This window comes from Sinocyclocheilus rhinocerous, unplaced genomic scaffold (genome assembly GCF_001515625.1).
Source record: "Sinocyclocheilus rhinocerous isolate Xijiao unplaced genomic scaffold, SAMN03320098_v1.1 scaffold140, whole genome shotgun sequence".
Classification (NCBI taxonomy): domain Eukaryota; kingdom Metazoa; phylum Chordata; class Actinopteri; order Cypriniformes; family Cyprinidae; genus Sinocyclocheilus; species Sinocyclocheilus rhinocerous.
This window is the reverse complement of record NW_015642053.1, coordinates 2,793,465-2,807,788: the sequence shown is the minus strand read 5'-3', so window position 1 is coordinate 2,807,788 and position 14,324 is coordinate 2,793,465. Positions and strand designations below refer to the sequence as shown.

The 14,324-nt window shown below is 36.4% G+C and overlaps 1 protein-coding gene across 1 annotated transcript in view; it reads left to right on the top strand.

Annotated features, from left to right (window-relative positions):
* Positions 1 to 14,324, top strand: part of ankfn1a (ankyrin repeat and fibronectin type III domain containing 1a) — a 90,562-nt gene that overhangs the window by 37,776 nt on the left and 38,462 nt on the right. Inside the window, exons 6-9 of the mRNA XM_016572188.1 lie at positions 125 to 162; positions 8,699 to 8,827; positions 10,610 to 10,802; positions 13,596 to 13,806. Coding sequence (XP_016427674.1) covers positions 125 to 162; positions 8,699 to 8,827; positions 10,610 to 10,802; positions 13,596 to 13,806 — 571 coding nt within the window. The remainder of the gene's footprint in view (positions 1 to 124; positions 163 to 8,698; positions 8,828 to 10,609; positions 10,803 to 13,595; positions 13,807 to 14,324) is intronic.

Genomic DNA, 14,324 nt, shown 5'->3' with positions numbered 1-14,324 from the left:
GTTTTGAACCTTTGAGCAAGTTTTATGATTTTAAGAATTAATCTTATAATCAATTTTAACTTATAATTAATACTAATATAAATAATATTTAAAATCCTACTTTTTTATATATTTATATTTGCAGAGTCTTGGAGCCACCGGCAGATACGAAACCCATAAAAAGTAAGTGGTTTATTTTACATACATTACCTTCTAAAACTCCATGCAATTGCCAGAAATGAAAAGGGAACAGATGAAGACAGTGAGCAGATGTTGAACTAATGATGGCACTATCAATGTCATATTGTTCACAAACCTGACACACTTGAGGAAACTCAGCAATATGATGTAAGTGTAACTAAAGTTGCCTAATGAGCTCGGTATGAATGCTTTATTTATTTATTAATTAATTCAAGGCAGTAAAATTCTCTATTTCCGGTTTAAACATGTTCTAACTTCAAAAACAAGATATCAGATGGTCTTGTTATCCCAGAAGAAGTTTATACCTGTTTATTTTGTGCTGCTTCTTATCATTGTTATCCATTGTGTTTCACACTGCAATTTTTCATCTAATTAAAATGCACAGAGAAGCAAGCTATTGGTTTTATCGATATGAATCCATGGGGGGTTTATTAAGGCATAGGCACCATTACTCAGTAGCAGCCAATATCCAAGAGTGTTATATACGCTATTTTTAGAGCATAATTGGCTGTTCTGGTCACCTGTTCAGATTGAGCTTTATGAAGGTTTGCTTTGTGACATCTCAACTTGACTGAACTATCTGCATCATTTTCTGTTTGCTAATGTATTTATTCATTCATTTATACATTGCAATTTATTCATGAGCAAAAACAATGCATTTACTGATGAATACATTGACATTATAGGTCAACAAAATGGAAGGTACCACTTTCTGACACCATATTCTCAGCCTTTAATCCATTTTGTTGAAGTGAAAGGGAATTATTCTAAATATAGCACCTAGAAATTGTGCTGGGTTCTGTGGCAATTGCCAGTCTGTAACAGGTCTGCAGTTGTTTGTCATTCCTTTTGATGCAGTTTTATTTTTACAGTCAAGTATTGTATTCAGCTCAACACAATAATACATTTTCTACAATCAGAAAAGCCTCTTTTTAAACCCCTAACCTGTCATTTTGTTTGGGTAATAGTGTGTTTGCATGCACACGTCTTAATAGCTGCAGAGGGAAACTGTTTTGAATGCTTCCCCCTTGGTGAGAAACCGTGCTGCCTGCAGTCTGAATCAGTGGAGCCCATGGTATCCATTAAGAAATACGGCACTAGTAGCGTTGCTATGGAGATCAACTCAATGGAAGCCACGTTTAAGCCTCAGGAAGACATAATCAAGTCCTTTGGCTTTAGTTCCAGAGATATGTGCTGCAACAGTGTGGTGGTGATACACTGTGTTGTTTTGCAATTTAATGATTCAGATTATTTCAACTTTATTAGATAATGGCAACACTTTGGTATAGGGACCAATTCTCACTTTTAACTAGTTGCTTATTAGCATGCCTATTAATAGCATATTGGCTGTTTATTAGTACATATAAAGCACATATTCTGCATGACCATATTCTACATCCCTACTCCTTATATACTAACTATTAATAAGCAGCAAATTAGGGGTTTATTGAGACAAAAGACATAGTTAATGGTTTGTTAATAGCGAGAATTGGACATCAAGATAAAGTGTGACCAAGATAATTTTAGTTTGTTGTCTGATACTGCTGTATTCCATCATGCATCTATCAGCTTTTGTAGCAGTGCAATTATGTGAAGTTTAGTTATTAAAGTGATAGTTGACCCTAAATGAAAAATCTGTCATCATGTACTCATTTTTGTGTCTTTCCAAACCCATGTGACTTTTTTTCTTCTTTGGATCACAAAAGTAATAGTTTAGAACAGGGGTGCCCAATCCTGCTCCTGGTGATCGACTGTCCTGAAAAGTTCAGCTCCAACCCTAATCAAACACACCTGCCTTTAATTTTCAAGTGATCCTGAAGACCTTAATTAGTTGCTTCAGGTGTGTTTGATTAGGGTTGGAGCTGAACTTTTCAGGACAGTCGATCGCCAGGAGCAGGATTGGGCACCCCTGGTTTAGAAGAATGTTTCGGTTGCTCTTTTCCATACAATGCAAGTAGATGGGAACTACGACCTGCCAAGCTCCAAAAAGTGCAAAAAGCACCATAAAATCCTAATAAAGAAGTCCACACTACCTGTGCAATATATTTCTTGACATCTGAAGCCACAGATTGAAATTTAAAGGAATAGGTCAGCCAAAAATGAAAATGTGATGAACTCACCAATCAATCATCTGCAGTGAATGGGTGCCGTCAGAATAAGTTCAAGCAGCTGATAAAAAATGATCTAATAATCACAATAATCTAAAAGTAATCCACACAACTCCAGTCATCAATTAACGTCTTTTGAAGTATAAAGCTATGTGTTTGTAAAAAAAAATAAAATAATAAAGGCTGTCACCAAAAATATAAGACTATAATGCATAATAACAAATAAAACCCTCCAGTAAAAAAGTCCATCCCCTTTTGTCCTCTCACATCAACATATTTGTTTACAACTTTTTGAACTGTTTTTGCTTGATCTGTTCATTTCTCTCCTGATTCAAATAAGATGACTTTCTCACTGGAGAAAGCAATATTATGATTAGAGGACTCTTATTAAGCCAGAAACAATGGTTTAAAGTTATAAATGTCTTAATGATACATTTGTTTTTTACAAACAAGCAGTTTTTCATTTCACAAGATCTAAATTGATGGACTGGAGTCGTGTGGATTACTTGCAGATCATTCTGATGTTTTTATCAGCTGTTTGGACTCTCAATCTGATGGCACCCATTCACTGCAGAGCAAATTATGTAATGTTAAATTTCTCCAAATCTGTTCTGATGAAGAATCAAAGTCATCTACATTTTGAATGGCCTGAAGGTGGGTAGGCTACATTTTCTGCAAATTTTCAGTTTTAGTTGAACTATTCCTTTAAGTTATTCACTAAAAATCTTGTTTGACAGCTGTGGTCACCATTCACTTTCATTGTATAGAGAAGAAGAGCTTGAACTCCTTTTGTGTTCCACAGAGAAAAGAAAGTCATACCGGTTTTGAAAGACATGAAAGCGAGTAAATACTGACAGGATTTAATACTAATAGTAGAGCATTGTACAAATTACAAATTAAGACTTTATCTTTAAAACAGCAGGTGGCTTCACAGACAAAAATAAAAGTTTGAACGTCACAATCATCTATTCGCTTCCTATGAACAATGATAACATCAGGACCAGTTGGCAGCTGCTTGATTTATGCTCGGTCAGTCGAGACAGTCTCTGGCTCACTTTTCACCGATAGATGTACCCCGCTCGTGACACGGGAGACTTTAAAGTGATGCTACCAGTCGAAACATTACTTTTGATGTCTGAATTTTGTGCCAAAAAAAGAAGAATCCAGGTTGTTTTCAAGATGAGTTGTACTTTCACTGACACAAATTGTTCTGAATTATAGTTTCGGTATATAGCCAAATTGAGGCTGACTCACACTAGCCTGGGACACAGAAATCCATGTTGCCCACACATAGAGGTAACACTCGAGTTTGTTAAGGAGGGTTACGTAAAGATCTCTTTAATGTTTATATAAGCTTTATACGACACTTGACTTTTATACGCTGAAGGATTGAATCACTGAGTCCTTAATCGTGTGCCAATAGTTTAGCTGAACAAATTTAGCCATTAAAACAGTCACAGTTTGCTAAACTAAAGTATTATTAAATTTTGTTGCCTGCAGTGGGTGCCTTCAAATTGAAGTTAGTTCACCCAAAAATTTATATTCTGTCATCATTTACTCACCCTTGTGTCGTTCCAAACTATGTCTTCTGGGGAATATAAAGGAAGATATCCATACAATGGAAGTCTGTGGGCTCCAATTTGTTGTTTGGTTCCCAATGTTCATCTTACTTCAATGCATACAGGTTTGGAACGACATGAGAGTGAGTGGAGTTTGTTTTTGTTGTTCATTTTTGGTCAAGCTATACATTTGATTAGTATTGCATTTATGACCTTAGTGTTTCTAGTGTGGTACTCTACCCATTAAGCTACACAAACATCAGCATTTTCATTTATAAAATCTTGCAGACAGTTGATAATTCACTCTCCAAGTTCTTGGAACATGATTTTGGCTCTAGTATCCACTTCCCACTTTTTCTGTTCACTGCAGTAGCTGTTTCAAGACTAATCGCCATCCTACATATGGTTTGCTCTTAGCCTGAGAAATCGTGGATTTGACTGCCAGTAAACAGTATTTTTAGTTTTTGAACAAAATGCTAATAGAAACCAAGCCTCCAAGCCCATACCCCCGATGAGATGTGCATCTCAGAGCTGTTGTCGTGGCCTTTGTTTTGCCTGCCATGCAAATGGAACACTTAGCCTTGAGCTGCTGAGAGGAGCCGCGCACAAAAGCCTGCTGAGAAGAGAGCACTTGCTCTTTCACGCCGTCGTGACTTGGTATACTGCCTTTTGATTGGCTGTGCGCTCGCTCCTCTCATAGCCCCCCTTCTGCAGGTTTCTTGTCTTTCCATGAGTCAAGAAATATCTGGAAGCAGCTGCAATGCGAGACGACTGGATCAAGTTGGAGATGACATGAGTTTAGAAGTGGTTTTGTGATAGCTACAACTTCAAATGAAGTTCCATGAGTACTCATAAAGCCGTTTCATGCTTCAAGCAATAGGAACGAAGAAGAAAGGGTGTCTTTTTTATCTCCTTCCATTTGCATCACTGGTTCTACCTGTTTTCACACCTTTCCTTTTGTACTTTTAGTCATCCTACACCTGCGCTCATGTACTGTTACTTGCTGGCCTGGTTTCCTTATTGTTTCCTTCTAGTATCACTTTTAACTTCCTCTTGACGTTAGAAAGAAACTAAGCCCTTCTTAACGGAGCCACTACATGTTGACAGAGTTATTTGTCTTGCTTTTGTAAATTTGTTTTTTTGTCCCAATGCTGCCAAACATGAGATATTGAGTTTATAAAGCGTAATGTTGCACAGAGGTATTCCTGTAGGCCACGGGCTGCAATAGCACTGTGCAAAAGTAGCAGTAAACATTCAAGAAATCCTAATTAATTCATTTATTTACTTCTTATCAGAGATTGCTTTGGGCTGAGTGCTGCACAGTGATGCTGCATTTTATTTATATATATTTTTCTAATACCCTTTCAAGGATTTCTACTGATAGGAACCGATGACACGGGTATCTCGCTGTACCATTAGTGTCAGTTTTCATTAAGCTTGTGTTCCATGAATGCTCGCATGCAAGACGACGAGAGCTTTGCTTTTAAGCTGCAGCTATGGAAACAGCTTTGTTCTGCCATCATGTAAAATGTTCTTCTGTATTTTTGCCATTATATTTGTTTCGACACAGTTCCATCTTAAAGAGGCCGACCCCTTATGGTGTCATTTCAGCATATATACTTTGAGTATTGCATGCGAGACAGTTTTAGTCCTGAAAGCATGTGTTGAGAAGTAGTTTTAAAGCATTTGTATATGAATTGATTTTTTTAATTCAAGTTTAGCTGTGTCTTAAATTGCTGTTTTCTACTGTATACAGATACAGTATATTAGGTGCTGTGTGTATATAAAACAGATTATTTTATAATACATTATATCATACTATATTTTGAAAAAATATACACTGAAAAAAATGGTAGGATTTACAATTTCACTCACTTTTACTAATTGCTAGTAAATTTCACAAATAATTCTTAAGAAATGGCAAGTAACACATTGAATTAAAAGTTACATTTTACAAGTTACAAATTACATTACATTACATTTTACATTAATTCAATATTTTTAGATTAGTAAAAAAGGCTGTAATATATACTGTAATAATGTTTTATTTTTATCAATCATTTTACAGTGCATAATACTGTTTACTAATTTATTATATAATCGTACAGTTCGCAAAACAACAAAGCAAACAACAACATTTATAGTTTTAAGAACGGTTCACGTAAAATAATGTACATATATTTACATCAGTAAATTTGATTATTAAATTTGATTATTCATTTGTTCTTTCATATAGAACGTGCTATTTGATGTACAGAGAATAGTGAATGAGTGAACAATTTTGGACACAACATTTCATTAATATTTAAATTGATTTCTTATCTAAAAGTGAGTATAAAATATTAACATTGTTTAATAGGCACTTGATCATTGTTTTTGTTTGTCAGTTGTTTGACAACAGTTGTTTTTTTGAAAGACAAGTTGAGGAACCCAGTAAATTGCAGCGTCTGTGGCTGCACGTCACAAGTTTTATGTTAGATAAGGAACAATTGAAGCTGTCTTTCATGTTGGCATATATTCATTGGCTTTAATAAAGAACACATCCCTAATTCTTTTAGCTGAATGCTGTTGTCAAATTGCAACCATTTCCATTCACCTTTTTCATCACCTTATTGTTTTCTTCTCTATATCTCCTCATTTCTTCTTTGAGGTGTCGCTCTCTTCTTAGAAGTTTTCGGTTGAATTAACACAGGATGGCATTTATGTGGTTGCACTGGAGAGGTGGGTGAGAGTGTAGTAGGAAAATGTGTCTTGTCTGTCACTTAGCTGTCAGTCCATGTGGTCGTGTGAATCATCCCCTTTTCTTTCCTCAAACTTGTCTTTATCTCCAGCTGGAATGGTTGGGTAACTTCACCCCGGCTGCACGGAGGGGATTCGTCATCAACATATCTACAACTACGGTGAAGGACTGCCATTAGCACTTCTGTGTTCAGAGACCATTTTGCATGAGAAACAAATGGCTTGAGCTATTCTCTGAGAAAATAAAGCATTCGCTAATATGCAAGTAGGTGGAGAGATAATAAGCCATATTAGTATAATATTCCTTTTTTCCCTGGGGACCCACTTCACACCATGTCACGACTATAGACAGAGTAGAATTACAATGAATCCGAGCACATCCTCCCACAGTACAACATGTTTTTTGTTTGGTGTTTTTTTTAATAGTCAAATTCAGATTTCATCTTTAAAAGCTAGTATTACTTCTAAAAAGTCTTCGAAATCTCCTCTAGTTAATGGAACTGTAATTTTCCATTGGCCGTTGGAGACAATAAAAATCGGGGCATGCTTTTGTGCACTAGGGCACTAAACACACAGTCAAGCATTCCAGCTATTAAGTCAGTATTAATGGATTAAAAGCATTACATGCAGTGATTGAGCACACATTCTCAATATTGCTTTAAAACCTAAGGGTCTTCACAAATACACAAACAACCTTTTTTCCATAATGTTCTGATCATTATTATAACAACATCAACAACGAGGGGAAATTAGGCATGTTCTAGTTTGAATATGCCTCAATTAAGTTGGAGCATTATGCATTTTGCCCTCTGGCCACATTTTATATTGAAGAGTTCAACTAGCCACAATTGAGTTTTCAACAGATTGCTTTTGTGATTCATGTTTACTGGCTCTTTTCCAAAACCTAGTGAACTGCCTTACTGCATACTGCCTATAGGCAGCTGCTTCTAAGGACACTCAGTCTCAAAAGTAACTGATTTGGGTAAAATAGTTAGAAAGTTCAAATTAAAAAGTATTTTTAAGTATATTGTATATTATAGATATACTTTTTTAGATAAAATGTATACGTATATACATTATGTATACACATACAAATGTATATACTATATACATGTATGTATATTTATATTTATAAAATAAAATGTATTGCACATATATATATAATTTGCATATTTATAATTTATGCAAAGTATCAAAGTATTATTTTTATAATTTATAAAATAATAAAATATTTACTATAATATTTAAAATTGATTGAATAGAAACTATTAATATAATTATATAATTATTAATATAATAATTTTTAAATATAGTTCTATATAAAAAATAATTAAAAATAAAATGAATTTATATTTTGTATTATTTCTATAATTTTCTTTAAATAATGACCTGTGGATTCCTCTGTTTTACAAGAATCTGATAAAAACTCAGTGGTGGCAGGTTGAGTTCCTTAGTATAAAATGCACCCAGAGGGGGGAAACATAATCTTAATAATTACACTGCCTACCTTTCGGAACAGCCCTCCTGTGATGTCTTAAAATACCGTGTAGCTAGACAGCTCACTAGGGTTTGAAGCAGCAAACATGTGCACATGGGAGGCGAATCACCTGTGGATCCAGTTCAGGTCCACTCATGACAGTCAGGATGCCAGATTGTTGTTGTGTTGGGGATTAGATGCCTGTTTCTGCAGATAAGACAGAGAATGAGACAACTAGAGTGATTATGAGAAAAGAACAACAGGTCCTCCTCCCCCCCTCCTCCCTATCTCTTGCACAGCGTGCTCTGGGCATGCTCAGTGGAATCTCGTGTTAAACGCCTGTGTGCTTTTGTTGTCTGTGTCGCTCATCCTAGCGCCTGCAGAATGCCCCTCTCTACCCCTCCCTCTCTCTTTCTCTCTCCCTCCCCCCCCTCCATATCCTCTCCTCTCCTCTCTCCTCTCACCGCACATTAGCCAGCCAACACCGCGGCGAGATGCGCGTGAAGAGGAGAGCTCCGGTGAACACCTGGTACTCCGGGCGACTCCAGAGCAGGGGTGTCTGTTTTGACCCTTTCCCTCTTCCAGTGCCCTGAATTAAACACTGTCCCACATCTTACCGGACTTTCTCTCATCAGATCTGAGAGTAGGATCTCCCGACTGGCTCAGAGACTCAACCAGAGGCAGAGCGATGCTGCGCTGATTAAGGATTTCAGACCCCTCTTCCTTCTCTCTGGCTCTCCGGGAAGCTTTCAGAGCTTGGACAGGTAAGTTGAGCATCTCTTTCGCTCTCGTCCGTCCGCAGTCACTCACTTGAAGTGTACTTTTCTGACAGTACGATTCCCCCATTAAGTGTTGCTAAAATTACCCATCACCCCCCTGCTGTGTCCCACAGGTGCTTCTCATTCATCCTGGCAGCTGTCTTTTCCTTTTTTGATTGGCTTAATTGGATTTAATAAACGTAGAGCACCGCTCCGATTCGACCTCTCATTTCGCTCGCTCGATTACTCACTGGTGTCAGAGGCTTCACTCTGGCACTGCAGAGTGCATTATTATTAGTGCTCTGAGTGGGTGTTTGCACACTCAAAACTGCGCACAAGAAAAAAAAACAGGACACTTCCTTAATGTCATGTCTGACAGGATTATAAACCACTGGGATGAGAAATACCACACAGATCCCCTACGGTTCCAGAGCTTTTAAGGAGAATGTCAATTAAGGACAAATTTGATGTCACTGCAAGATTTTGTTTTTGGAATAAAGGTGTTGGAAGGGCAGATGAGGGCTTTTAGTTCTCATATTTATTTTTGCATCAGCATTTTTTTTGCAATGTTCAGACAGCGTGTACTCATGCCAGATGTTTTGGCAAATGGAGCAGATCTTGTCTTTTTTTTAGGCATTTATATTAATTGTTTTTACACGTCATGGAGAGATTGATGGTTGATATAGAGGTGTTACTTGTCTGTGGTTACATAAACTGCAGACAACTTACTAGGCGATCAGAACAGTCTTCAAAATATTCTTTTACAAATATATACATTTTTGGGATGCAGCAAAAAAAAATTTTTTTTTAATAGGATTCTCTCAACAGCTACATTAAATTCACTGTCTGGGTTAACTGTTATTCTTAGCTCAGAATTAATTGATTTCCTGGAGGATTTCATTATAGTATAAGAACATTGAGGAGATCCTTGAAAACCAGACTATGTTGACCTGCAGTGAGAGTCACAGTCTGGCTGCCATTGTTAATAAAACTGTCTGTTATGGTTCGTGAAGCGATATCAGTTTTGACGTTGACTAGTAATGCCATGAAAATAATCTGTCAAGGTTTTTTTTATTAAATTATTTTTAAGGAATGCAGTTTATGCCTATGAAATCTCTTAGACTCATCAAAGCTTTTTTTTATTATTATTTGATCAAAAATACAGTAAAAATAGTAACAATATTGTTACAATTTAAAATAACTGTTTTCTATTTTAACATACTGTAAAGTGTAATTTATTCCTGTGAAGGCAAAGCTGAACTTTCACATGATTGTTCAGAAAGAGCTGATTTGCTGCTCAAGAAACATTTATTATCTCAGTTTAAAATAGTTGTGCTGCTTAATATTTTTTATAGAAAATGTAATTTTTTCAGGATTTTTTAAATAATTGAAATCTTTTGTAACACTGTAAATGTCTTCACTTTTAATAAATGTAATGCATTATTGCTGAATAAAAGTAATCATTTCTTTAAAAAAATAAAAATTCAGACAATAGTGTGTAGATATCAGAAAGGTTTATTTAGATGTCTCATATTTGCTTTTTTTTTTTTCAAACAATATACCTGTGCATCAGTATGCAGTTATTTTGCATGTATCTTTTTGCTTGAGCTGTAGCATTAATGACTATCCAGTGGCCATCTGTCACCAAGACACTGCTGACTCAGATATTAGTCATAAATTACATACCGAAACACATGCTGCAAATTTATTTCGAGTGCAGACCCTGATGTAACAGGCATCACACCTAAATGTGTTTTGTCTGTACTCTTTCCCTTCTCGACTCCACAGGAACTTCCCCATTAGTATGACCCAACAGATGCAGAACCTGCAGCTGACACAGAGTAAGAAGGGGGCGGGACCCGCCTCCCCCAGTGCTGCCAAGCGCCTCTACCGAAACCTCTCTGAGAAGCTCAAGGGGAGCCACTCCTCCTTTGAGGATGCCTACTTTTTTGGCCGATCCGACCGTATCCGCAAAGTCTCTGTGAGTAAAAAAAATGGGTATCAATAATTCACAATTTTTCTTATAATAAAAAGCTGACATTAGTCGACATTTACATTTATATTCTGTAGAATCAATTGATGTTAACATTCACTTGACCTTACACATGACATGTTTTAAACTGGAATGACATTTCGGGTGCTCATGAGACGTCAACGCCGTTCCATGCTCTCAGAACTTCCTCAAATGTCACTGATTATATAGAGCTAGATCTAGCAATCATCTTGTTGACTCAAGTGCCCGAATGCATCCTTCACCATTGCTGCCTCCAAATATTTTCATATATGGATTTAACTCACAATTGAAGAAGAGAAACTCAACTGCTGTGGCTGTTAGATTAGATGTATGAATTCGCATTTTAATTATTAATAATTATTGCATTCGGTGATTGGAGTACTAGTCATTTCTGTGCCTACCTTCTGGTGCATGCCTGGTTACCATGCATCTGTGCTGGTAATTGAAAGGTTTTATAGGTCAAACCCATGAGTAATCATCCATGGGCAATCTGTGCTCACGTTGTCCGTGCTGATTGTTGGTGAAAATCTGTGAATGTTTTTTTAAGTAATTGAGAGTATTTTCTGTGATCACAGTAAATGTATGCATTAACATCTATAAGTAAGCCATTAATAGCTTGATGTTCCTGAGGACCATAAACATGTCTGTGTAGTGCATTGCAAAAAAAAGTATTTGTTCAAGCATACTAACCAGTTCAATACAACAACACTGGATAAACAGATTGCATAAGTCTGTTTACTTAACTAATGATAGACAGGGGAGAATTTGAAATCCAATATAGAGTAGAATTCAATTTTTTTTGTTCAAAATATGATTATAATGATTACAAAAATAAATATATACACTACTTTTGAAATGCCTGTTGTTGGTAAGAATTTATGCTAACCAAGGCTGCATTTTTAAAATCAAAAATAAAGAAAATACTGTTAAATATTGCTACAATTTAAAATAATTTATTAAATTAAATGTAATTTAATTTATATATATTTAATATATTTTAAAATATAATTAATTCCAGACTTCAGTGTCATATGATCACCGGCAATATATTGACTTGGTGCTTAAGAAATTATTATTATCTTATTATTATCAATGTTGAAGACTGCAGCTTAATATTTTTGTGGAAACTGTGATATTTTTCTTTCGGAATTCTTTGATAATAGAATGTTCAAAAGAACAGCTTTTTTTTTTTTTTTAAATAGTATTTTTGTAACAATGTAAAGGTCTTAACTGTCATTTCTGATCAATTTAACGTGTCTTTGGTGAATAAAAGTATTAATTTATTTCAAAATAAAATATTACTGATCAAAATCCCAAATAATATTGCATATATATCTGACCCTGGACCACAAAACCAGTCATCACTGAATAAATAAGCTTTCCATTGATGTATGGTTTGTTAGGATAGGACAATATTTGGCCGAGATACAACTATTTGAAAATCTGGAAAATCGTATCTCTGAGAGTGCAAAAAAAAAAAAAATCTAAATATCAAGAAAATCACCTTTAAATTTGTCCAGATGAAGTCCTTAGCAATACATATTAATAATCAAAAATTATGTTTTGATATATTTACGGTAGGAATTTTACAAAATATCTTCATGGAACATGATCTTTACTTAATATCCTAATGATTTTTGGCATAAAATAAATCAATAATTTTGACCCATACAATGTATTTGTCACGGGCAGGGTGTAGACCAGGCAGGACGACGATGACCTCGATAGGGGATCGAGAGCCATTCCGAGGCTCGACAGGTGATCGGGAGCCATTCCTAGGCTCGACGGGATCGGGAGCGCTTCCTGGGCTAAACTGAGGATTCCTAGGTCTCTCCTCCTCGTTTTGACACTAAATTCCCACCCTGTTCTGGCCCTTATGTCCCGCCATAGTCAGCTCACCCTCAGCTATGATGTAGGGGGCGGAGCTCCTCTCCGCGCTCACACAGTCCACGGCTTGCTGTCCTGCCCTCCTGCTCCAGCAGGAGAAGGAGGAATTCGGGGCGCGTGAAGGGATCCATGGGGTAAACACAACGGAAAGAAAAACACTGAGGAAAAACCGGAAAACAAATGGAGGGGAGAACACGGAAGTTAAACTGTTTTTGGGGTCGGTTATTCTGTCATGGGCAGGGTGTACTAGAGACCAGGCAGGACGACGAAGTTGACGAATAAAAGGATATTTAATGATATGACAACAGGAGATCCAGACAGGGTAGACATCAACACACAGGGTAACATTCACAATAACCGACAAACTAGAATAGAAAGAGACAGGAACTAATATAGGGCAGATAACGAGGGGCAGACAGGTGAGCACAATGAGGTTATTAACTGATAATGAGAACAGGAACAACCAAATAAGGACACAGAGGGAAAAACCACAATCGACAGTATTGTTGGCTATTGCTACAAATATACCTGTGCTACTTAAGACTGGTTTTGTGGTCCAGGGTCACATATATCATACAAATATATATAAAAAGTGAATAGGCAACCGGTTGAGAATTTTTGCTAGATTTTTTTTAATTTTGGGCATTCAGATTACTAAGGAAATCAATTGAGCTTTTGAGCCACAAATTCTGTTCTAGCTTTCACTGCTGTTGTACAGTTGAGCAGAGATTTTAACCAAAAGGGTGCACTAGGGGGACTGTTCCTGTAGTAAGTGTTCTGCAAGTTACTGTGTGTATAAAAGTGTGTGCTAAATGACTACTTAGAGTATCATGAGTGCCACTGCTTACCTTCAACCGTTTCTTCTCCTCACAGAATATTCAGAGCAGTGAGGCTCTGTTTGAGGCTGTTGAACAGCAGGACCTGGATGCCGTGCAGATCCTGCTGTTCCAGTATACAGCTGAAGAACTGGACCTCAACACTCCCAACAGTGAAGGCCTGACACCTCTGGACATCTCCATCATGACCAACAACGTCCCCATAGCCAAACTGCTGGTCAAAGCAGGAGGGAAGGAGAGCCCTCACTGTGAGTATGCATATTTAACAGCGATGAGCTTTAAACAGTCAATCCCTCAGTGTGTCTAAAGGGCTTCTCGTGTCTAAAGTGTTTCCTTATTAAAGAGCCACTAAACCATCCTTGAAATTTACAATGTAATTTGACTGGAGTGAATCAATTAATTCATCTAGTTCTTTATGAACATTTGGCATGGGAGTTTTCACCAAAATGCCATATTATAGGTATTGCCCCATTTTTATATGAAAACATAACATTTTAAAATGCTAGTATTTTCTTAGTAAAAACCTTTTTTATAGATTTTATTTGAATTAATGTAACATGTCTTTTGTCTCCTCATTAAATGTCAGCTGTTGCATATTGCAATATAAAATATTACAAATGACAGTACTGTATACTAGTACTATACTAGAATACTAGTACTATATACATATATAGGCACACACAGACACATATACACACACACACGTATATGTGCGTATATATACAATATATATATATATATATATATATGTATGTATATGTATGTG